The 25,135-nt window shown below is 47.2% G+C and overlaps 3 protein-coding genes across 5 annotated transcripts in view; all 3 read left to right on the top strand.

Moving 5' to 3' along the window:
* IFT122 (intraflagellar transport 122) overlaps positions 1-12,515 on the top strand; it is a 33,714-nt gene extending 21,199 nt beyond the window's left edge. For all 3 annotated transcript variants that reach the window (XM_069811740.1, XM_069811742.1, XM_069811741.1), the window contains 12 exons: positions 258-424; positions 1,327-1,498; positions 2,613-2,715; positions 4,262-4,402; positions 5,439-5,536; positions 6,471-6,571; positions 7,724-7,889; positions 8,867-8,978; positions 9,422-9,550; positions 10,415-10,494; positions 11,153-11,317; positions 12,067-12,515. In XM_069811740.1, coding sequence (XP_069667841.1) covers positions 258-424; positions 1,327-1,498; positions 2,613-2,715; positions 4,262-4,402; positions 5,439-5,536; positions 6,471-6,571; positions 7,724-7,889; positions 8,867-8,978; positions 9,422-9,550; positions 10,415-10,494; positions 11,153-11,317; positions 12,067-12,156 — 1,524 coding nt within the window. In that variant the 3' untranslated portion in view covers positions 12,157-12,515. The remainder of the gene's footprint in view (positions 1-257; positions 425-1,326; positions 1,499-2,612; positions 2,716-4,261; positions 4,403-5,438; positions 5,537-6,470; positions 6,572-7,723; positions 7,890-8,866; positions 8,979-9,421; positions 9,551-10,414; positions 10,495-11,152; positions 11,318-12,066) is intronic.
* Positions 12,516-17,247: 4,732 nt separating this feature from the next.
* Positions 17,248-20,279, top strand: RHO (rhodopsin). Its single transcript, XM_069811737.1, has 5 exons — positions 17,248-17,752; positions 18,650-18,818; positions 18,929-19,094; positions 19,335-19,574; positions 19,960-20,279. The coding sequence occupies exons 1-5, from the start codon at positions 17,392-17,394 to the stop codon at positions 20,077-20,079; spliced, it is 1,056 nt and encodes a 351-aa protein (XP_069667838.1). The 5' UTR covers positions 17,248-17,391; the 3' UTR covers positions 20,080-20,279.
* A 3,037-nt stretch (positions 20,280-23,316) lies between these two features.
* Positions 23,317-24,710, top strand: H1-8 (H1.8 linker histone). The gene is given in 5 exon segments (XM_069811739.1): positions 23,317-23,332; positions 23,530-23,813; positions 23,903-24,035; positions 24,130-24,188; positions 24,271-24,710. Coding segments are annotated over 5 exon segments (840 nt in total). The 3' UTR covers positions 24,619-24,710.
* The last annotated feature ends 425 nt before the right edge of the window (positions 24,711-25,135 follow it).

The following is a 25,135-nucleotide window of genomic DNA, read 5'->3' as shown; positions in this document are numbered from 1 at the left end:
CGCAGAATCTCCCACCTTTTTTCTTTTAATTGAAAACTATCTGAACAGGAGATTTGCCATTGTTTCCTACCAAACATTGGGCCTTGATGATTACTGGCTGAAGGCTGGATCAGTTCATGTTGCTCTGTATGCAATATTTCTTTTCTTAGGAGTCATAACGATATTCATTTAAAAAGTCTTTATGTATTTTAGAATTTGGACTGTAACAATGTTTGTGGCTAGAAGGTAATGCAAACTTTTGTATTGCACTATTTCAGGATTTTCTGGGATCTGGAGACCCCAAAGACACAAAGATGCTAATAAAAAAACAAGCAGATTGGGCTAAGAATATCAATGAACCAAAAGCAGCAGTGGAGATGTACCTGTCTGCAGGCGAGCACATGAAGGCCATAGAAATCAGTGGGGACCATGGCTGGGTTGATATGTAGGTTTTAGTTCCATCTCAGAGATAATATATAATAAAAACTCAAATGAGTTATTATGAATTCTGAATAATTTTGAAGTAAGACAAAGCTTGTTTAATATGTGCCTTTGTTTATATCAAATTGAGTATTTGAAGCACATCATCTACAGTTAAAAATGTTTTAAAAGTTACATATGTTTAGAGGGTAGGGACATAAATATGTTATGAAAACAAATGCATTACAACAGCAAGGAGTATGAATGGGTTCATCTGTAGCATGAGACTGTCTTCTAAAATATGCATGCCTTAAGCTTTTCAGAGTAATCACAGTAGTGCTTATATGTGATAGCCTGTTTCTGTTGTTTTAAGCTGTTACGGATAACCATCTAGTGAGTAGAGAAGACAACTAGATCACAGAAGCCCTAGGAATTCTGGGGCTACTCCTGTCACTGGTCAAATTCTCCTTGATTTGCAATAGGTGACACTTTGGGTCGATAGCTGAGTTGCCATAACGTCTTGGACAGGTCACTTGGCTGTCCCTTGCCTCAGTTTTGCTGTGTGGCAAATAGAGTAATGTTTATTCAGGGTCTTTTGTTTAGGTCAGGGTTGAGGAAGTATGTCCCATGTCACTTAGTCATGTAGGACCTACTCCCTCCCTCCATCTTCATGAATATGCAAAGAGTCTGAGAAACAGGATTGCATGTATGAGTAGAGATTGAAAGAACAGGTTTCAAGTTTGTAAAAGGTAAAAAAAGAATTTGGAATATTTACTGAAAACTGTTTAAACAGTGTTGCATGGTACTACTATTATCATATTTATTAAATAATAACTGATTAAAGGTAAAGTCATTACAATAATTAAACACAAAGGCAAAACAACAAGGCAGAACCTGAAATATCTGGCTTCTTTTTACTGGGTCTAGGTTAATTGAAATTGCTCGAAAACTGGATAAAGCTGAGCGTGAGCCTTTGTCAAAATGTGCCTTCTATTTTAAGAAACTTGATAACCCTGGCTATGCAGCAGAAACCTACATGAAGGTTGGTGACCTGAAAGCATTGGTCCATCTCCACGTGGAGACTCATCGCTGGGAAGAAGTAAGTGTGCCCTTGATTTCTGTGTTTAAAACCACTACTTCTTATTGTCCCTGGTTGCAAGAAAGGGAGACAAATGTCTGCCTCCCCCACCACTGTAGTGAAGGGAGACGCAGGGAGGGAGGCTTCTGTACAATGCGATTCAGAGTATTTAAGTTAATTTTGTACGTTCGGTGTTTGTTTGGTGGTGGGTTTTTGTTTGGTTGGTTTTGTTTGGGTTTTTTTTAGTTTCCTGGCTGAATTTTTCTTGGTCTCACTTCTGAGCACCTTTTTTGCCTGTTGAGTTATAATTGCCCACTTCCTATGATAATCCATGGCATGCTTCTAGTCCATCAGAAAGAATACACAGTAATTAAATCATGGCAAATTCTGCTTTATACTGTATTATTTATAACTTGGACACACCTGAGTGAAAACACCATATACATAATTTAGATCTGATGAATGTGTGCTGTATTAGTGTGGACCCCACTCTATAACTGGATTTATGATTTTGATTAGGTAAAGTTCTGACTTCACTGGGTTTTTCCATAAAAACACAGATCTGCTGGTACCACCCACTTCATAGTTGGGGTCACCATTAATTTTGTTCATGTTTCTTCACATTAAGTTTTTGATAGTAGTTTCTTAAGGAAATGTTTTCAAAGTGCTGCTGGAATTGACAAACTCCATCCCCAGTTATATCAGTGCTTTGGAAAACTGTAGACTTAGTCCTTTGTTGACTAGTTGGTGAGTTTAGAAAGTGAATCTAAACTGCATTTACAGTGTTAGTTCAATTTCTTTAGAAGAGATATTCAGTAAAAATAAAAATATTTTTTGTCTTTTGCTGTGAAATCTACTAAATTTTCTTCGATAATCACTTTCAAGTTTCCCTGATTCAATAACCAGACCATTACTATGCTTAGCTGCTTTTCTTTTGTTGTTGATTGCTTTTTATTTTAAAATACATTAGTTTCATACTGGAGAAAATATGGATTGCACTCTTTATTCTGTGTATGTATTTTTATTTTGAATTTACTTAGAGCTAAAGGACTGATCCCATGGAATATTCTAAACCCTTTAACTGTTTAAACCATGCAGTATTCTAAAAATGATTATTTTTTTTTATTTACCTCAGGCATTTGCTTTGAGTGAAAAGCATCCTGAATTCAAAGATGATGTCTATGTCCCTTATGCTCAGTGGCTAGCAGAGAATGATAGATTTGAAGAAGCCCAAAAAGGTAAGAGTGTCACTGACAGATCACTGGTCACTCAAAATGTATGCCAGACTTTTCCAATACAGAATATCCACCATCTGCCCTGGAGAGTTTCTCATTAGTGGGATTCAAAACCAAATAGAACCTGTGTTTTCATGCCAGTCTTAAAGTAGCTGGAGGTCTCCTTATTTGGTAAGAAAATGTGATGGATCTATCAAAAATGATGGCATCTAAATACAGGTCCAGATTTCCCATCTCGTTGTATATCTGAGTGTGGCACACGACAACAGTATTTGGCAATAAGCTGAACTGTCTGTATTAATATTTTTAGCACAATAGAATTCAAAATATGGCAGCTGCCTTAACCTGAGTGGAAAGCATAGTTTTTCCTTATATTTAGGTAATGATGGGTTTGTACAAGTAAAATTTTCCTGTTTCTTTAAGAATTTTCATGTATTTCGTTAGGCTTATAAAATTACCTTTAAAGAGAACTGTCAACCTTCCATCATGTAGACAGGCTTCAAAATTTAATTCATAAACTGTTCCAGGGACAAGGAGATGTTGAAGCAAGCTCCATGTGGAGCCAACATGTTTTTAGTATAGATACTCTTCTCAGGTGCAGCTCCATGTGACTGTTGCATCTGTTGTTTCCAGAGCCAGCTCGAATCTAAGTGTGTAATTGCATTTGCTTATAAGGGCCAAGCTGGTGAACATGCCAGACATGATCTGTCTCCACATAAAACTAGTTTGTGTGTCTTGGCACCTGGTTTTAGGGCAGTTTGGTAGTTTATACATAGTACTCTGAATATAGGTACATTGTTCCCAGTTTGTTCCGCAAAGCTCTATTCTGCTGTGGCTCAGCAAATATAAATGCCCCAGAATTGGGTGAGCTAGAGATCATTGCCTAGCTATGTGAGAATTTGGTTATATCTGAGCTAGCTGAAGTCAGGAGGCCATTGTGCTGTGGGGTTGGGTTTTTGGGGGTTAATGTCCCGTCCCCCTATCCCCATTACTCTATGTGAAGGCTCTGTTTGCCAAATGCATGTTTACCAAGTAAGAATTCAGGATCTTACTTTATACGGGCTTCTGAGCATCAAATAAAGAAATGCTGTTAATAAATGATAGAATGATATAGTAAATGCTGTACTCTTTCAAAATATTCAGCATTAGAAACCAGACCACTAACTTCAAACATTAATTTATTGTACTTTTGAATGAAGTTGTGATTTGCAGTGTTTAGAGACTGCCATTGTTTGTATAAAGATCTAATCATGATAGCATTTTTGCTCTTTTCTATATTTAAAAAAAGCAACCAGCATTGTACAAAATCTGTAAGCTCAAGAGCTGCTGAGGCAGTGCAAAAGCCACAAAATACCTACAGATGCTTCTCATGTTCCATTAGTGTTGCTGCTTTCAAGGAGAAAAATAGCAGTGTATAATCCTTTTTATCCTGCCCTGGATAGACTATTTGATATTGGCTGAATAGACTGCTCTTAATTTAAAAACATTAATTTCAGTTAATTGATATGATCACACTGTAAAATCCTCTTTGTTTTGGCCTTCTTTGTAGCATTTCACAAGGCTGGCAGGCAGAGTGAAGCGGTAAGAGTGCTGGAGCAGCTAACGCACAATGCTGTGGTTGAAAGCCGATTTAACGATGCAGCCTATTATTATTGGATGCTTTCCATGCAGTGTTTAGATATAGCCCAAGGTAAGTAACTGAAAGGAAGCTTATATTTGTTACTTTCTTGTGCATGTAGACGAACAATTACTGAATTGTGATAGCATTGCTGCAACTACTTCACTGTTGTGTGGCTTTGTTTTGTTTTTTTTAATGCTGTGCATAACTCTGGCTTGTGCTATTTTTGTAGTTCCCCTCAATTTCCCATGTGCTTATTTAAAACAAATAAGCAAAACAGCAACATCAGCATGCTTAGGCCTCCTTCTGAAATCTGACTAGAATCAAAATCATGTCTCCTGGGACCATGCATCCTCAAGTACCTTCCCACAACACACGTTAACTGGAGAAGTGATAGGATGGTTAACGTACTAGTAAATAAAAGATGATGTTGGAGTGTAAGATACATCTAGTATTTGAACATAGGTTGGAGACGTACTTTACAAATTATTTGTGCCAACAGCGGTAAAACTGATTGTTCATTAGCTAACGTCTTGTCTTCTGAATGTATTTGACTGGGAGAGAGGTGGAGCCAGTAATTAATAGGTGTAATTTAGTAATAATGAATACTAAAGATTAATAATGCCTTTTGCCTGGTGCTATAACTACTTTTTTTTTGTTGTTCAGCTGATGCATGATAGTGCTCATCTGTTACCCTTCAGGTATTTTATAGAGAAGTAAACTTTTCCAAGTGGTTTACTAGTGTATTTAGTATTTATGAAACAAATGTTTCAAAACTAATTTTATTTGTAAACTCTGAAGTTAAGGATGAGGTTTCCAGTGATGCACACCTACTGTTTTCTACCTTTAAGCTATAGCCTCTAGCTATGTTAAAACCATTGCCTCAACCGTTTTGTGTTTTACCATGCTTGTTTTAGACCAGAAATTTCCTCAGAAAAACGGCAAGTCTGTGTAATGTGTGGTTTGCACAGGTAGATGGGACACAGTTGAACTGGTACATACCTCTTTTGGAAGTACTGGCGCTAAAAATCATAATATGCTGTTTTCTTCCAGCTGAGTCTCATAGACTCATTTTGGAGACTTACACTAATGCCTTTGCCTCCCGCAGAGAATGAACAACAGAAGACTGAAATGTTACAGAAGTTTCATCACTTCCAGCATTTGGCAGAAGTTTACCATGTCTATCACTCTATTCAAAGATACACTGTAAGATATTCACTTTAGAAGTTGTGTATTTATGCTTCCTGAGCATTTTTCTTTAGGGAGTCCAGAAATAACTAGGAATAATTAATTACTTTTCAGGCATTTAAATAGGGTGTAGATTAGTGATACTGTATAGTAACTTTATTTTATTTTATTATACAGCCTTCTGCTGTACTGTACAAGAACTTCTGTTGTCTCAGTTCCTAAAAACTGCATTGCAGTTTTAGCAGATCTGTGCTTGTCTTAGTGTGAGTAGATGATGTGACGATGACTGACTTCCCACCCTCAGCCCTTTTTTGCTAGTTTTATCGGTTTTGTTCCACAGTGACCTGAGCCTCTGGTCCCACACAGGCTACAGTCAGCTTTTCCTTTAATCATGGGAAAACAAGATTGAACAGAAGGCACCCTAGCTTAGGGATTCCCACAGTGTGGTACGTGTAACAGTAGTGATGTGTGTAAACTACCCCAAAATGATAAGCAATCATGAGTGAGGAGCTCCTGCGATTTCCAGCAATTGTAGCAATGTTGCTGCCACTGCTGGTGAAAATATCTGTTGTAACACATTTGAGAACCCTTATCTGTGCCCTTGCCCAAAAGAAGACTGTGCTATGGAGGTCTTTGCTGGTCAGACTATTTCAGACCTTACAAGTGCTGGAGACTACACTATTGCTGGCCAGTCTGTCCTTGTTTTTAAATAGTGTGTTAAAGAGTCTGGTTTAGGTACACGTATCTCTCTCTCTTTTTCTGCATGTAGCAGACATGAGCTTTGGTGATAAAGACATGCAAAATCCACTTGCTATATTCTGTCAGCACCTCTTCTTTTTGCAACTGTATGAAAAAAACACAGTACTTGAGATGCCTAGTGCTGTGATGCTTAGCGATATGAGTTGTTGGTTTTCCAGCTTAGAAATATGTGTCTGTATGTTTAATACTGCAGGAGGAGCCTTTCAGTTTCCACTTGCCTGAAACCCTCTTCAATATTTCCAGGTTTCTGCTTCACAGCTTAACAAAGGAGACTCCTTTGGGGATCTCAAAAGTGTATCCTTCCAATACAGTACAAAATCGAGAAGTTATCTTGTGAGATACATGAAAGAAATAATTGATGTTGATCCACAATGCAGCTATCTCCTCTAGGGTATCTTCGGTTTCAGCTGTTGGTTATAGTTAATGGAAACTGACTTTTGTCCCTAAGGAAATAATCAGCATCTTCAAACCATTGTATGCCATTATGTGTTTAACTGCGCTACCTTTTTTTTTAAATAGTTTTGGAGAGCTGTACAAATCGGCTAACATGTAATTCTCAAAACCACCCACCCAGTCTGGTGTATCACCTTTGTCAGAGAAGCAAGTTCTAGAATACCAGTCACTGGAACAGGATGTTGGCTCTGAATCTTGACAGTGTTGTTACAAGGAGACTGAACTGAGACAGGAGGGGGGGGGAACCAGGAGCGTTTGCTTCGCATGAGGCTGGTATAGCTGTGTAGTGTCTGTCAGGCTAACATTTGCACAGCTTTGTTAGTGCATATTGCATCTTTGGAGAGTACTTCATAAACGGTCTGTGTGAACCCTGTGGAAATGCACCTGTCTGTAAAAGATAGCAAGGGTTGCTGGATGCCACAGGGAGGCCTGATTTTCTCCTTTTCACTTCATTTATGGCTTTGGATGGGATGTTAGCTTTCCTTTTCATAACTTCCTCACTTATAAATGTATAATCTTTCATAATGTGTCTTGTGATCAGTAGCTTTCTAAACAGCAGTTACTGTTATACTCTGCTGAAAGGGAAAGACAACCCTTGGTCAATGACACAGAACATATGCTTTATTTCCAATAAGATGATGTGTATTTAGTTGGTGTCAGTGGGTTGCTGGTGTTGTAAGATTTTTTTTTTTGGTTGGGGGAAATCCATTCGCTCTAAAATTACTGAAATTTTGTAAACGGAGTCAGAATATTTAACTAAAGCAATGTTTATGTAGGGTCAATTCCTTACTTTGCTAATAATTGCCCACAGACATTTTGATAGTCCTTTCGCACTCGTTTTTAAATGGAGTTGTGTAAATAGATTTCTCTTGTTAAAGCCTGTTTAAAGTACTGGTGTTGGATGTGCTTCATTGCCCAACTTCTCTTATTAGAAAGAGTATTGCAGTTTTTCTGAAATGCCATATGTATTTTTATTCCTTAATTAAATTATAGCAATACATTATTTGCCCTGGCAAAACAGAGTAAAGCTCTTGGTGCATATAAACTGGCTCGTCATGCCTATGACAAGTTACAGGGACTGCAGATCCCAGCTAGGTTCCAGAAATCAATTGAGCTGGGCAGCCTGACAATCCGATCCAAGCCATTCCATGACAGCGAAGTAAGTTGTAATGTGTTTCATGTTAATCATTAATATGTGGCCTAATCCAAGAATCTGAGTTGCTCTGTGCACAACAAAAAATCTGAAATATATTATGCATAGCTCTGTGATAGAATTATATTTCTGCTGGGAAGACAGTCCTTTTATTATTATTATTCAGGTCAGACTTCCTTTTGCTCCTGAGAACAAATTAAAATCAGTCCTTTCTTTATGGGCAGCTTCCATCCTCCCTCTCCTGTCTTGCATCTACCTTCCTCTCTGCCTGTTAATTCTTTCAAGCCTTTTTCTTTCTGATCCACATGCAATTACTCCACAGTCTTTGTCTCACTGTCCAGCTGGAGGTCACTTTCATTTGTCCCACTCCTAGCACTCCTTTCCTCCTCCTCCTATCCCTTGAATGACCTTCCTTCCTTAAGTCTTATTTTAACACCTTTTCTTCTTTAACTGAAGTCTGACTTTCTGCAGTGTTCTATAAAGCCATGTCTCATGGAGTACTCACTAAAAATAAATTGCATTGTGCAAGTGAACATGCACCTGGCCACCTGAAATAATAGAAACACAATCTTAAGAACTGCCTAAAATAACTGTGCTCTTGAAGAGAGATGAATTAATTGGAGAACTTAAATTTGATCAAACCTTAGAGCAAAAAACTTTGCTTCGATAACCTTCTTTTCAACTTCTTTTGTCACTGTGTATTTGATGCAGAATTCTGCTTCTGTTACTGCCAAGGCAAGGTGAAAAATTAATTATTAGAATGGTGAAGACAGCTATTTTTAATGTGAGAACTTGCTGTTTTATTAAAAAGGGAAAGCATTTTCAGATGTTTAAGGATCTGATTTCACAGCAGTATTTCTCCAGATTAGCACTGATGTAGTATCAGTGGTATAAACCCTGGGAGCCCATATTTAATTGAAAAGAAAGAGTTCAGGATGTGCTGATCTGTTTATGATTACTTTGCTCTGTATGTGTCTTTGCAGGAGCTTGTGCCCTTGTGTTATAGGTGCTCTACCAACAATCCTTTGCTAAATAACTTGGGGAACGTCTGCATTAACTGCAGACAACCTTTCGTCTTCTCCGCTTCCTCCTATGGTGCGTTGGAATATCGCATTTGGTTGTGTTTTTCAAGTAGATAAATGTTAAATGAACCTAGTAGGTTAATACTTAATTTGTTCTCTCTGCAGTGTTGTTTGGCCAAACAAATCTTTCCTTTTAATGTTAGATTTGACTAAGTGCTTGCGTCTTGTCCCAGGGATTGTTTGATTTCATTGCAAGATAGCAGCAGCAGTAAAGCATTGCTTTATTATGAGACACTGAATGTATGAAGTGTTTCATTAACACAGATGAAATCCTTTGAGAAGTTGAGGGGGGTTTTGGTTTAATTTTATTTAACTTGCTTCATAAGAACATGTGGGCAGAACACTGCCATCATAGAAGCCAGAGGGTGTTCATTTCTTAAGGGGCACAGTATCTTCTAGGAGGCATTTTCTGAGTTCTTGCAGGTCAAATGCTCCTTGCTTTTCACACTCCTTTAGAAGTACTGCATCTGGTTGAGTTCTATTTGGAAGATGGCATCACAGATGAAGAAGCTGTAGCTCTCATTGATCTTGAAGTTCCAAGATTGAATAAAAGAGAGAATAAATGGCAAGAGATGATGAGTGACCGTATCCTTTTGATTAAAATTGGTTTCCAGTTCTTTTCTTAGGGGGAAAAAAGCAACAATTTTGAAAAAAAATTTTTTTTTGCCCCCATTAGGTTTAACATTTTTTTTTGTCATATGACTGATGTAAGTACAATTGCATCATGTTTCTTTTTCAAGTTAGTTAAAACATCACTTTGGTTGTTACACTAAACCTAATATTTTCATAAAGCTTTTTCATCAGAACAATTTCTTTCTAATCATGTGAAACATTTCCTTTTAACAATGGAATGCCATGCTTTACCTATTCTGTTTTAACCACTTTCTGTAAAGAATGGGGAGAATCTGAAGTGTGTTACTCACTTCCCCTAACAGCTTGCTCTAGAGGCTGCCTTCTCTTAGCCAAGGGAAACCAGCATGGACTTTCTTCATAACCATTCCTGTTGGAATCTGTTTTGTAATGCTTTGGCATCCAGAGCTCCCAGTTGCTGTGGAGGCCATATAATATTAGTGCAGAGTAGTGCACAAGAAAACACAAACTGTTACTAAAGCTGCTCAAAAATATAATTTAAATAGGTTGCTTCATTTGCTTTTTGTCATCTGTCAGAAGGGGGCAGAGAGGGGAAGAAGGCAGAGCTGATGTCATACTTGGTTGTGGTCAGTTTTGCCGTACCGCATGATAAATTTCCCCAGTCACTGTGAATCACAGCAAGCCCTTCTCTAGTACTTTCTACAATAAACTAGGCACTGTAGCAGTTTGAGAATACTCTGGAGCAACAAGGGTACCAGTCCTGCTGGTATGTTTTCATATTTATTCTGTGAGTGCTAGCTGCTGTGAGAACAGATAATTTTATAGGAACTCTTTTTCTTCCTTAAGAAATGCATCTAGATGCACAGAGTTTGAGGCTTGATGACAATACAGATATTATTGAAGATGATGATCCCTTTACAGCAAAACTGAGCTTTGAGGTAAGAGCCTTACCTGTATCTTCCAGTTGTTTCTTCCTTGTTAACAATAGAAATGAATAGAAAATTTTAACTTGGAATCCATGCTGCTCTTCTGGTGTGAATGTGTTGCAGAGACTACCACAAGAGAGATACAAAGCAGGGGACTGGAAGAGAGGGATGGCACTTGGGACAGAAAGGGATTTGCCATTTAACTCCTTTCTTAAAAAAACAACCAAACAAACAAAAACCCTCCAAAAAACCCAAAAACCTCAAAACAACAAAGATATTAAAGTAAACGTTCCTGGAATTCGGTTTTATCATCATAAAATGATACAATGGGACTGTCCCCCAGGCTATTTCTGTGTCTAAGCGGTATACCTATAAAACAGTTGTTACTGTGAGGTTTTAATAAAGGCTGTGGGCATGGGTGTTATTTACAAGGAATTGTGTTAAAGTGAATAATGGTAGCTCACTGAAACCAAGTTAGAGATATGGCTGAATGCTACTGTCGCTGAAGGTATTGATAAAACTCACAGTGAGTATGGTGGGACTAGTCTCAGGCCAATTCTATATTAGCTTCTTCTACTGAATTTCACTTTGCTTCTTACAACATCTTATTAATCCTCAAAGGGCTTTGCAGTTGGTAACAGTAGTTCTTCCTAAACCTGCTCCCCTGCAGCAAGGAGGCTCAGAATTCGTTCCAGTGATTGTGAATCGTGCTGTTCTCCAGTCCATGAGCCGGAGGGACGTCCTGATTAAACGCTGGCCAAAGCCATTGCGATGGCAGTACTACCGTTCCCTGCTACCAGATGCCTCCATTACCATGTGTCCATCATGTTTTCAGGTAGTGTTTTTATGGAGAGGTTTGAAAAAAACCCAACCAACCAAAAAAAAAAAACCCACCCAAAAAAACAAACCAAAAACACCCTACTGAGAACCCTATGGCTGAAACAATTCTAATCATTGAAACCACATACTTTAAAGTGTATTCAGCAAATTCCTGAATGATGCAGAGACAGAGAAGGCAATGAAAACCAAAAACTAAGCGCTGTGATGCACAGAGGACCAGCTGCCTTCTGAAAACTTTGAGGTAGCTGAATTTGAGAAGTTGCACTGACAGCAAGTCAGAGCCTCTCGAGCAAACCTTGACTGAACAATGAATGCTGATTTGTATTTATTTATTTTTGCTCTGTCTCTGACTTTCGGCCTGGTCTAGCAGGGAAAATCAGTCAGTAACTAAGTTAGTTTGTGGTTCAGTCCCTCTCCCTCTCCTTCCCCTCTCAGGAATGGCTTTTTGAAATACTGGAAGTCAGTCATGTTTTCTTACACAGAAACTGTCTAATTTTTGTCCTTCCTTCTGCAAAAGTAATTAATTGGTTTGTGCCTCTTCAACAGTAATGGCAGTGGTCTGTGAAATGCTTGCTGCTCTATTCCAGCCTATAGCTCTCTCAGGCAATTGAAAGTAAGAGGCCGATTCTCTTGTAATGGTAGCTTCAGAATGTCTGTGCCATAGAGAAGCTGTTGAACTCAGTTTGTGTTTTCTTTGAGCAAGTCACAGGCTAACTTGTCCCTAAATCTGTTCCTAATTAACAGATGTTTCACACAGAAGACTATGAGCTTCTTGTACTCCAGCATAATTGTTGTCCATTCTGTCGGCGGAGAATAGATGAGTCAAACCAATGAAGAAAAACAATCTTATACCTCAACTGACAGACTCCCCTATTGGCTTGGCAAAACACTTCTTAGAGTTTTCCTAACAACTTAGTTAAGTCATCTTGTTCCATTTTGTACATTAGAGTAGAACTGAGTTGAAGAAATGTAACTTTTTTTTTAAATGAAAATGTCTGTTGTTTGTTAATGTCCTCTACATTCCCCAGGCAAGCAGCTGAAGTGCCACAGATTTTTACAGGAATGTTTCTAGGGTCCAGTTCAGCCTTGAAGTAATCGTTGTTTTTACTCCAACTTGTGTTAGGACTTGATTTGCTCCTTAATATGTACCTGTTATTGACAGATCTTCAAATAAATGGGACTATTTTTCACTACTCTTTGTCTCAGAATTTGCTACAATGCTGCTGCTTCTGAGCTTGAATTTTTTTTCCTTTCTATTCCATTTAGGCAAGAACAGCATTAGAGTTTAGAGCTCTTAAAATGTGATCGTAAGAGTTACACTGATCTTGGCATAGAGGGCCATCTCACAGCCACACTGAGAGGAGGGTGAGCGAAGCTTTTAATCTGAGTAGAATTCACCCTTGTTAAAATGCAAAATGCCAGGTTGTGCATGGAAGTATGCATTTCATGTTAACCAAGCTGCCCAGACATAAGTACCTCAACTGCCCACTGCTACGTATGTAATCCTAGTAACATTAGCGCATTCACCACTAACAAAAAACTGGGCTGAACTGAATGTATTTGCCCACTTCTAAATGTGCTAGGCAGGAATACCAAAGCAGCTGAGGGCTCACAGTCAGCCAGTGGTTTCCCACAGCACCTCCTCTGTACCCAGGATAGGAGAGTTCTTCACTGTCTGCTGAGAAAATCGTAAGTGTTGTAACTTGCTGCGGTACTGAAATCACAGGATAGTTCCCACGACTTCTGGTACCCTGTCCATTCTTGTGGCGTTTGTGATCTGAGTGTACCTTTGTGGTGTGAGCGCATAGGCCTTTCTGAGCTCGAGCAGGTCCCTTGGCCCTCATGCTGAGCAGCGGAGTGATGTGCTAAGGGAGTATTTCTGAGCAGTATTTCCCCAGCATTGTTTCAGTCCAGAGCCATGGGCAAACAATGTGTAGAGGTGAGAGGAGATGGACCTTCTGCCTTCTACTTCAGCCTCTTGCTGAGGCTGAGGGGATTTTAATGATGCAGCTGCTTGACCAAACGTGGTGGGTCAGTCCCAGGCAGCAACTAAGCCCCCACACAGTAGTTTGCTCACTCCCCTGCCTCCCTGCAGGACTATGGAGAAAAATCAGAAGAGCAAAAGCAAAAAAGCTCACAGGTTGAGATAAAGACAGTTTAACAAGTGAAGCAAAGCTGTGCATGCAAGCAAAGCAATAAGGCATTTATTCACTGCTTCCTGGTGGCAGGCAGATGTCCAGCCTGCTTCCTGGAGAACAGGGCTTCAGCGTGAGTAATGATTACTTGGGAAGGCAACCACCACAAACACAACATCCTCCCTTCCTCCTCCTTTCCCTGATCTTTTATTTCTGAGCATGACATCATCTGGTGTGGAATACCCCTTTGGCCAGCTGTCCCAGCTCTGTCCCCTCCCCACTTCTTGCCCAGCTCTGGCCTATCGCTGGAGGGACAGAGCAGGGAAGAAAACCTCAGTGCTGTGCAAGCACTGCTCAGCTATTGCTACAACCCTAGTGTGTTATCAACACTGATTTAGACACAAATCCAAAACACAGCGCCACATGGCTGCTATGAGGGAAATTAACTCCATCCCAGCCAGACCCAGAACACCATTGTACTCCTGGGTAGTTGAATCTCCTGAGGATGGTCACTGAGTAGTTCTCTAACAGCAGGAGAATTTGTGTAGGTAACCAGCTGAGCTGGATTGGAGCTGGGAAGCGATAGGTCTCTTGACTTCAATCCAGTATAAATTGTGCCCATGTTACCATGAGTTCTATTGTTGTTATGACATCCTGTCTGTCACGGCCTCTCTTTGCTTTGAGTGGGAAATGATATTCTACTTTACTGTCTTAAGCTATTGGCTGAGGTTGTTGGGTGCTGGTAAAGCAGGTACCCACGTAAAAGACACTTTGCACATGAAACTAGTGATGTCTCCGTGTCTGCTTGAGTTCGCCTTGAAAGTGACACCCTGCAATGGCACTGCAGGGTTTCCGAGTCCCTCAGTGGTTCCTGACCAAGTTTGCTGAATTTGCCACTTCAAAAACATTCTGTTCTAATTACTGCTCATCTGCTTTTTGACTCATCTGTCACTGTTTGCAATGAAGACTTTGCGACTGACATGGATAAACAATGCTGTTTGAGATGTGAGCCAGAATGGAATTCGGCTCGTTCTCCCAGAACTGAGCTGGCTTTGCAGAGCTAGTGGGAATGAAAAATTATAAAAATAAATAGATAGGGTTTGCCGTGATACAGAGACAAAATGGATCAAACAAGGAAGCTTTTTTTTCTTTTTTTAAACAACTCTGTGAATACTGTCTAGGTTTGAAAAGTGTATTGGGCTTTTCTGGGCAAAACCATACTTGACACATCTCGTACATTGTGAAGATGTTGTAGTTCCAGACTGCCCTCTGCCATTGAAACTCCCAGGTAACTTCATGATAAGGCGCCCCTGGATGTACAAGAAGTCCCACCACGGCGCTTTTGTCTGAAGCTATTGCGAGTGGTTGACCCAACTGTTTTCTTTGATTTGCACTGTTCTACCTCATTAACTGCTTGCCTGTCCCACTGCTGTACTCCAGTGGTGACGCACACCAGGCCCTAAGCTCTGAGCAGCAGCTGCTAACCTCAGCAGTGGCTTATTGCATCAGAGCTTAAGGTGGCATATTTGTGTATTGGGAAGATAAACCTTTAATCCTTCTTGTATGCCCGGGTATGAGTACGAACAGCTGCATTTGCAATTAGATAGTGGCACTGCTCTGGCCTTGGCAACATGTGAAAAGTTAATTGAGAGGGATTTATGATGAGCAGAGTGTGTGTGATGACGTGGTATTTTCATGTTAACATGAAGGAAGACCTTTGGGACTGTCCAGAGTGATTGTGGCCTGCCTTTGGCTACAGCCAGCCAGGTCTTCCTTTGTCCGTGGTGCCAGCACTTTAGCTCCTTCAGACCTTCCCACTTACAGTGAAGGTTTCCCAGCTTGGTCTCTTGAGTACAGCGCTTTGTGCTTTTTCCTTTAAACTTTTTGCATGTGCTAAACACTAACCCACAGGGAACACTGGTAAAAACTGGGCCAGGACTGAAGGAAGTTTATTAAGGCCAAGAGGATGGGAGCTTCTGCCCACCTTACACCTGTGAGCTCCAGTGTCTCCAGCACATCCTCCTGTGCTGGATGAGGCATTCACAATTGTCCCCTCCTCTGCTCCTGGCTGCAGGGAATGCTCAGCTCAGCCCCCCCGCCCGGCTGCAGCCAAAACAGAGAGGGGAGGTGGGTGCTCAGGTGCCCTCCAGCCTCTGTCCCCTACCAAGGGGCAGAGCAGACAGTCCTTGCCTAGCTGCTGCGGGGGAAGCAGCTGGTACCTGCCTGCCAGCTGGAACATTTTTGACTGCTAATGAGAAAGGTGGTAAACAGTGGGTGGAAAAAAAGAGAAGAGATAGGGAAAATAGCTTAGGAGCTTAAAAGATTAATCATGATGGTGTGAACTGTAAGGAACCACCTTCTCCAGAAGAGAGATCCTCTGCAGTTGGCTTCTTTGTGCTCACTCTGCTGTATGTGCTGTCCCATTGCCTCTGACAAATTAGGAGAAGATAATGTTTAACTCAGTTGCCGGCTGGCACAAAGAACATTTCAAGCACAACTGAGTGCATTGAGTGGGGAGGCAGAGGGACACGGAGGTCATGGGAGGCTCCAAAGACAACTTCCCTGTGGAATTTGATGATTCTGCAAGGTTTTGGGGAGACCAAAGATGTCTGTCAACTAGCATATGAAGTTGAGTGTTGGGTTCAGCTCAGAACCTCCCTTCAGTGCTGTTGTCCAGCGGCCTTCTCAGCACCAGTGCAGAATGATACCTATCCAGGACAGATGGACTAGGTTATTTATTAGGTGTTACCAATGTAATTGTCATGACCCAAAGCACATACAAAGCCAGGCACAGAGGAGAGGGTACAGCTGGAAACCTGCCAGCAGGGTCAGTGTTTCACTGTGGTGTTCAAACCTCCCCAGCCAAATCCTGTAGCAGAAAAAGAGGTGGCTGAGGGCATGTGGAGGAAGAGTTGGTGATGCTCGTGCTGCCTGAGAGCACTCTTCTGCAGCCTCCCACAGGGAATGGCACTTATGGTGGGGCCAGCTCTCCAGTGGGGACTAGCTGGCGTCATGGACCTGCTTTCCCCTTGTAAGAACGGGCCTGGGGCACCCCTCTGTCACTGTCGGACCACACCACACCTGCCCAGTCCAGCCACCATTTGCAGCCCTCAAACCCGCAGTCGTGGGATTTTGAACCACAAACTTCCCTCCTGTTAGCAGGGGACAGAAAGGAGCTTCTGTTTCTTGGCAAGCACTGAAAGCTCAGCCTGGGACCCTTGAGAAAGTGCAGCCAAGAGAAGGATCCCCGTGTGCCTCGTCTTCTCCTGGCACCCTCCGCCTGGCAACCCGATGGTAATGCATCCCATTCCTGGTACCTTTGTGTGGGGAAACTGAGGCATTTTGCACGGATGGGCAGCGCACCCCTGAGTGCCCATGGAGGGTCCCTGGGGGCGGAGGGGCGAGTGCTTCCCCCTGGGTGACGGCAGCGTGAGCAGTGGATGTCCAGCTCTGGAGCGTGGGGTGGAAAGACTGCCGTGGGTGCGGGGCCACCCCAAACTCTTGCTCCCTGGGGAGCACAGCCGTGCTGAGGAGCGAGGCTGTGTGAGTGGAGCTGCCAATCTGGTTTGGGCCCCCCCAAATGAAGGGTGCGGTACAGAGCTACCTCTTTATGTACGACCATGAGCCGTGGTCTCCAACAATGACAGCGCAGGCCAGAAACAGGTGTCACCTTAATACTTTCCCAGGAAAGCCAATTACCCCTGGATGATTATGATTAATAATTCTCTAAGCCCTAATCGTGCTGACACCAGTGCCTGGAGCTTACCCCGGGGGGCACTTTATAAGGGGCACGCTGCGGAGGTGAGCTTAGCCGCTTCTCCTCGGGGTGAGGGTGAAGGCTGAGAGGTGGCGGGAACCCCACTTCAGAGGCGATCCCCCCGCACACAAAAAACACCCCTGAGTAAGAGCAAAAGGCACCTCACGGACCGCAACCATGAACGGGACAGAAGGCCAGGACTTCTACGTGCCCATGTCCAACAAGACCGGGGTGGTGCGGAGCCCCTTCGAGTACCCCCAGTACTACCTGGCTGAGCCCTGGAAGTTCTCGGCGCTGGCTGCCTACATGTTCATGCTGATCCTGCTCGGCTTCCCCATCAACTTCCTCACGCTGTACGTTACCATCCAGCACAAGAAGCTCCGGACGCCTCTAAATTATATCCTTCTGAACCTGGCGGTCGCCAACCTCTTCATGGTCTTTGGAGGCTTCACGACCACCATGTACACTTCAATGAACGGGTACTTTGTCTTTGGAGTAACAGGGTGCTACATTGAAGGCTTCTTTGCTACACTGGGCGGTAAGTTTTCCAAATATTCAAAAATCTTCTGCCAGGAATTGCCCCAGATTTTAGGAGGAGGGAAGATGCCCAGATGATCTTGGAAAACATGGTATCTGGAAGGTTCTTGGTCTGCTGCTGATGTGGGCCAAGGCAGTTGCAGTGTTTCAGGGTGGGAGGTGAAGAAAGTGACAAATGACACTTTTTTTTTTTAACCTTATTTTGGTAGCCACCTGCTCAGTATCTTGAGAACAACAGTGCAGCAATGAAAAGCAACTAGTAGCAGATTTTGCAGTTGTTGGATTTGCACATCTTTTTGGCTTGCTTTCTGATGAGAGATGACAAATTTGTTCTTCCTGTTTCGTGGGGCTGAGTCTGTCATTTGCTCTGATGCGGTGCATGGTGGCACAGGCTAGCAAAGCTGGCTTGCCTCCTCGTGTCAGCCAGGCTTTGACCGAAACAGATGTTAAATAAAAATTGTGTCTAAAAATGCCCTCCTCTGTTCAGCTCAGCCTTCAGCCACAGGCAACTGTTGTACTGGTTTGGTCCTCGTGGCACAAATTTCCTGGGAAGCTGTGGGTAGTGAGGGGAAATCCTGGGATGATGGGCACTCGCTGCATCTCAGAGTGGGACCACAGGCTTGCAGGTGCAGGTGCTGTCTGGGATGAGTGGTAGGATCCAGCCATGGATCTCAAAACACAGCAGCAAAGTGGTTACTGTGGGTCAGCTGTGCAGCCAGGAGGTGTCTTCTCATGCCTTCCTACTGCATCTGCACTCGGCCTTTGTTCATTTCTCCTTCTGAACCCTTGGCGGAGATTAATCTGCTGCCAGGGGTCTTCCTCGGCTGCCATCAGCGCGTTTTTCTCCCCCTGCTGCTCAAAGTCCCTATATCCCCATCCCTCTCTCTCCCCGGTGCAGGTGAAATTGCTCTCTGGTCGCTGGTTGTCCTGGCTGTCGAAAGATACGTAGTGGTCTGCAAGCCCATGAGCAACTTCCGCTTCGGGGAGAACCACGCCATCATGGGCGTTGCCTTCTCCTGGATCATGGCCTTCGCGTGTGCAGGCCCTCCGCTGTTTGGCTGGTCCAGGTAGGGAGGACGCTCTGCCTGGGGCCGTGGAGCCTGGCTGGTGGCGGCTCAGCCGTGGCTTCCAGCCGGTCTGCTCCGCGGGGCGCTGACCTGCCTGGCTCACCTTGCAGGTACATCCCCGAGGGCATGCAGTGCTCGTGCGGGATTGACTATTACACTCTGAAGCCAGAGATCAACAATGAATCTTTCGTCGTCTACATGTTTGTGGTTCACTTCATGATCCCGCTGATGGTCATTTTCTTCTGCTATGGGAACCTGGTTTGCACTGTCAAGGAGGTGGGTACCTGCCAGTGGCGGGGGGCCGGGGGCCGCCCCCGTCCCCAGTGCTGTGAAGGGGCCCACGCCAGGCTCCAGACTGGTGACAGAAAGGGCCCTCAGGCGCCAGGCTGACCCTCCACGAACAGGGAAATAGCAAACTCCAGACGTGCAGCTTAACTACCCCAAGCCCTGACCCCAGTCCCATGCCGCCACAGCCTTCCACAGCTCCATCGCATTTCCATTCCTTTCTGCCTGCAGGCTGCCGCCCAGCAGCAGGAGTCTGCCACCACCCAGAAGGCAGAGAAAGAAGTGACCCGCATGGTCGTCATCATGGTCATCGCCTTCCTGATCTGCTGGGTCCCCTACGCCAGCGTTGCTTTCTACATCTTCACCAACCAGGGGTCGGACTTTGGGCCCATCTTCATGACCATCCCGGCTTTCTTTGCCAAGAGCTCCGCCATCTACAACCCTGTGATCTACATCGTAATGAACAAACAGGTAACTGGCAGGATGCCAGGCAATCTCCTTTTTTGTATTTTGCTTTATAACGGCTTGCAGAGAGTTATGGCACCTCGAGGTACCAGAGGGGGGGTTGTTTCTGGCTGATCTTGTTCCAGCATGCAGGAGGGTGATCGTGCAGCTAATCCTTAGCGTTGCATAAATCTCATAAATGCAATCCCATCCCATCTGAAATGACCTAGGCGCTGGGTCGGTAGAAGTGCTGGGGCTGCATCCGTCCCTGAGCAGCGGTGAAGGAGACTCCACCGCCTCCTGCACTGCAGCGCTGGGGGCTTCCAAGCAGCTCTGCTGGGCTCGGAGGCAGCCCTGCAACAGGAGCCGCCTGGCACCTGCCTGCTTCACCCCGGGATTCCCTCTCTTCCAGTTCCGTAACTGCATGATCACAACCCTCTGCTGCGGCAAGAACCCGCTGGGCGACGAGGACACGTCTGCTGGCAAGACAGAGACCTCCTCCGTCTCCACCAGCCAGGTCTCTCCCGCGTAGGCCCCGCCGGAGCGGCTGGTGCACGTCGCCGCCCCGGGAACACGAACCTAGCCCCGCCGTCGCCGCTGCCGCCCGCCCCGCTTCACCACCGCCACGGCCCCGCGGGGCAGGCTCTTCTCTCCTGGTACTAGGAACCCTGGGAACAAGGCTGTAAATGTGTACACACGTTTTGTAATTAAAGTGCAAAGGCTTAGCTCCTCCACTGGCGTAAATCTGTGCATTTCTCTTGACTTGCTGAGAGCTCGCACCCACCAGCCCTGCGCGCAGACCCCTGGGTCTGACAGCCCCGCCCCGCCATGCGCGAGCCCCGGGGCACGGCAGAGCCGTCCTCGCCTCCCTCGTCCCACCTTGACGGCCAGACTGGGGCCAGGGTGCGTCCCTGCCTCTGCCACCACGGGGGCTGGAGCTGGGGCCGCCTCCCGGCTCTGCCGTCGGAGATGGAGCCCGGCCACTGCCGCCCACCCGCTCGGCCCCACCGCGCTCCGGCTGCCTGGGGCAGGTTTGGCTGCTGCCAGGTGCCCCCAGGCCTGCCAGGTGCTCCCAGCTCCAGCCCTGTCCCACCTCCAGCATGTCAGAAGCCCCAGGAGGCACCGTGACCCCTCCGGGAGGGACGAGACAGGGTACCGGTGCATGTGAGCCCCTCCGTGCCACAGAGGTGATGGCTGTGGATCCTGCCCAGCAAGCAGGTGGCACCGAGGGGACCTGGTGGCACAGCACGGCATGGCACAGCCATGTGCGACCATGGTTGGATGTGCTGGGGGAGAGCTCGGTGCTTGCTCCTGCGGGCACCCAGCACAGCAACACGCACACGGCGTTTGCACCCTCAGCAGCAGCCTCGCTTGATGTCCTCCCACCAGGAAGCACACCCTCCCCGTCGTCCCGCCATTCATCCTTAGGCATCTTCGGACCCCTGCGGCCTGGGGCCGTGCCCCGAGACACACTCCTCCCGCGCACCTCCCCGTTGCAGCTGCAGTCAGCTTGGCATCAGCCCAAGTAGGAGGTTTTGGCCAGTGCTTGTGCTTTTGAGGATTGATCGGTGCATCGCTAAGCTTTCCTCCGCACTGTAGCAGGCAAGACATGGGAGCATATGGCTCAGAGACGTCGACATATGTTTTAAGCACTACAAGATGGCATATTGCAATTGTAGCAGTGTTCTTCATTTTTATTTTTAGCTCAGTTATACAAATACGATGTTTTTCTCGCTGTTCAGTGTTATCAACATTTGAAACTATTTTTGTACATTATTATCCTCTCTGATTTCTAATCCTATGCAGCTTTGCAAGGTCTAATAGGGAACGTATAGAACCCATGCAAGTTAAACCTTTAATAAAGAGCAATTTGCAAGTACAATTCTCTCATTATTTTTTTTTATCGATACTTCTGCATATTCAGTGAAATCTAAAGATTAGAGGTTTATGAATAATTCAGTGTTTAGGCTGATGTCTGATTCATGTACTTCAAATCTGGGAGCTGGTTTTGGAGGGAAGAGGGGAAGGATTTGGTGTTTATTTGCTGTCCGCGAGGCTGTGCTCCACGGCAGCCCTGTGATGCTTGGTGCTGTGGCTTTCCCGCCTGCGCAGGACCGGCCCCAGCACATGCTGGTCGTGGCCTGGCCCTGAGCCCGTGGGCTGTCGCCCCACACAATGCCCAGCCCTATGGCTGCTGCTGGTGGTGGTAGGGGCAAGCGATGGTTTGGGATCCCCCTGCCAGCCCAGGTGGGTGCTGGGGGCATCACGGAGCTGCTGGAGGGTTGATGGCTGGATCCAGGAGGAGGATACGGTTGGAGGAGGTGCACCCAACCCTGCCGTGGTGCCAGCTCCTGCAGCCCTCCAGTGTCCCCACCATCCCCTTCCTGGGGAATTTGGAAATGGAGCAGGGAACAGGCTGGTGGTGCTGGTCCAGGGGGAGCTGGGCATGTGGGCCCTGGGCACAGGGTGCCTCTCCCAGCTTCTTACTCCAGACCTGGCTCCTGCTGGCACCTGGGTCCCCTGCCAGGATCCAGCCCCCAGGCTCAGCAGGTGGGCACAGACCTTGACAAAGGTCTTCCTTTGCACGTACATTGGTGTGGTAACTTGTCTGCTGAGTCAGGCCGTGACCCAGCCCGGCCGTCACATAATCCTGGCCCTTCCTCAGGCTTTCACAGACGATGCGTACAAAAGCCTTGTGACTCCTGCGTAGAGAGGAAGGGACTGATGCGGTGCCCTGTGGAGAAACACAGAGGTCCCCAGGGTGAGGATATTCACGCTGTTCCTGCACCAAAGAGCGGTTTGTGACAGGCGCACCCTGCGAGCACAGGCGGAACAGAAAGTAGCATAAACACTCTACCCCACTGGAACAGCGGGGAAAGTGTCCATAGGATCCCAGAAGGACATTTTTAACATGGCCGTGACACAGAAGTGCCCTGGGTGCCTTGGGGACCCCAGATGGCCAAGGGCTCAGCTCACGCCGCCCGTGGGACAATGCTGTCCTCGATGTGAGGTGGTTGCTGCGCCAGGAGCCAGCACGGAGGGGACACGGAGGGGCTGCCCGTGTGTGTGGGGCTGGGCGTGCTCTCCCCAAGCACAGTGGGATTCGGGGGGCAGGGATGAGTTGGGGTCCTGCTCATGAGCGCACACCTGGGGCTACTGTGGAGAGTCACTCCTGCCTTTGCTAGCCAACAAAGCAGCTCTCCATTTTCCTCCTCTTGTTTGTGGGATTGATTTTTCTCCCCCATTATCAGGCTCCCCTGGCGGTGCAGCTCCCCACTTCCCAGTGGGGCCATCCCGGGCGAAGGGAGCTGGCACGTCACACCAGTGCACCAGCAACAGGTCCTGTGCGGGCCCCACGCTGCAGGCTGGTCCCACAGCAAAGTGCTGTCAGCAAGCTGCAATCCCAGCACCCCGCCACCCACCAGGCAGCAGGTAGGTGCCTTTCCCTGGCGTGTTCAGGGCAATCACCCCGCGACCCCCCAGCCTCTTGCCCCTGTCCAAACCCTCTGCTCGGACGTGCCCCTTCTCCCTCCAGCCCCTCGCAAAGCTTTGGCAAAGGGCGCTCAGCTCCCCAGCCACCTGCTCCCACCCGGGCGGCGACCAGAGCAATTAGCAGCTGCTAACCAGCCCCTGCAGTTAGGGTGCTAATCAGATAAATTAGCTGGAAGGGAACTGAGCCTGTGAGTGAGGGTGGTGGTGTTGTGAGCAGAGCTGGGCTTGCCTGGGTCCCGGGCTTTAGGCTGGTGTGCTTGGGCCGGTGTGCGCTGCCATGGACCCTCAGATGGGTAAGGGGTTTGCCGAGCCCTGTGGCTCCCGTGCAGCTGGGGCTCTGCTTGGACTCTGGTGGCCATGGTCCCTGTGAGCCCGCAGGGATGAGCAGGGTCATGGCTGCTCAGCTTCTGGGAGGCTTTTCAGCCCTTGGGGGTGAGCGCTTCGGGGCTGGGGCTGGGTCCCAAGAGGCGCCTCTTGCCTCTCGCAGCAGCTGAAGCTGCTGGCACAGCCCAGCTCCCGAGTCTGCTGGCCCGGGGCCGGCGGCCCCCGCACCCCCCCACCCTGCATATGGTCATCGAGGCGCTGCGGGCCCAGGACCAGAGGAAGGGCGTCTCCGTCGTCGCCATCAAGCGGTTCATCCTGACCAAGTACCCTGCTGTGGACCCTGTCCGCCTCAAGTACCTGCTGAAGCAGGCGCTGAGCAAGGGGCTGAGCCGCGGGGACCTGGTGCGGCCCCGCAACTCCTCCGCCATGGGGGCCACCGGCCGCTTCAAGGTGAGCGGGGGGGGCTGCTGGCCCCGAAGCTGTGGGGCTGGGGACCGAGGTGTCGCCTGGCCCCGCTTCCACCCCTCTCTTGCCCCCAGTTAGCCCCCAAGAAGCTGCAGCCAAAGCAGCCGCCGGGCCAGGCGGATCCTGAGAAAGGACAGGCCCCAAAGCCGGGACGGAAAGGGACCACCAAGCCCCCCCAGGCCCCCGCAGCGGGTGCGTGACAATGAGGTAAAAGGCTGGTGGTGCCACCGGCTGCCCCGGGCTGCCCCAGCCCCGTGGAGAGGCCCCTGCTTGGGGTCATCCACCACCCCTTCTCCCACAGGCACCGCAAAGGAGAAGCCGACAGCAGCGAAACGGAAGCCGAGGGCGAAGCCCGTGGACGTGAGTAGGGTGAGGTGATGCAGTGGTGAGGCTGGGTGGCTTGTGGCATGGCAGCAGCCTTGAGGTGCTCTCTCCCTTCCAGGCCAGGCCGCCAGCACCAGCGAAGCCCAGGAGTGGTGGAGTGAAGCCCCCGCAAGCTGCCGGCCGCCCCTGGGCACCTGGCAAAGGACCTCCAGGGCCCCCTGCAGCTGCTGAGAGCGCAGGAGGGGGCAATGATGACAGCCCTGTGGGTGCTGGGGCAAAGGGGCCCCGAAAGGCGCCAGTGGGAAAGAGTAAGAGGAAGGTGCCCAAGGGTGCACAGCAAGATGCCCCCAAGGCGAAGGGGGATCAAGGCAAGGCGAGAAAGCCCCGGGTGACCCCAGGAGCCGGCCAGGGGGAGGCTGGGCTGCGGAAGGCAGCCCCCCCACCAGCAGGCAGGAAGGTCCCATAGGGGGTTTTGGACAACCCTGCTCCCCTGGGAGCCCAGCCCTGCTTCCAGCTGGGCCTGAGCCCTTGGGGTCTGGGTTGGTTTTAGTCCCCAGGACAGGTTTTAACTCTGTGTTCACTTCCTGCTAATAAAGCTGTTTCACTTCCCTCATGAAATGGCATGAATGCTGCCCTGCTTGTGGGTCTCTGCCCCTGCGCTCCCATCTCCCAGTGCCAAAATCCCCCAGTCTCTGGCCTCATCCTGCGTGGTGCAGCGGTGAGCTGGTGCTGCGGCCAGCTGCCTGCCATGCATGCTCTCATGGAGAGGTGCCCTGTCTGTCCCTGGCTGCAGTGGACACCAGGCCAGCCAGCAGTGCTGGGGGGTGCCAGGTTTTAGGGGCTGTGTGGCTGATGGTGATCCCCGCTGCAGGGTGATGGCCTGGGTAGGGGGCCCAGGGACCCATGGGACACGGCACAGTGCCACTCCTGGGCACTGCGAAGCTCGCGCTTGGCCAGTCCTGCCGGTGTGGGGCTGCGGTGCC

The sequence above is a fragment of the Haliaeetus albicilla genome, chromosome 24 (assembly GCF_947461875.1).
Source record: "Haliaeetus albicilla chromosome 24, bHalAlb1.1, whole genome shotgun sequence".
Taxonomy (NCBI): Eukaryota; Metazoa; Chordata; class Aves; order Accipitriformes; family Accipitridae; genus Haliaeetus; species Haliaeetus albicilla.
The sequence above is the reverse complement of the archived record's forward strand: the minus strand, read 5'-3'. Positions and strand labels throughout refer to the sequence as shown.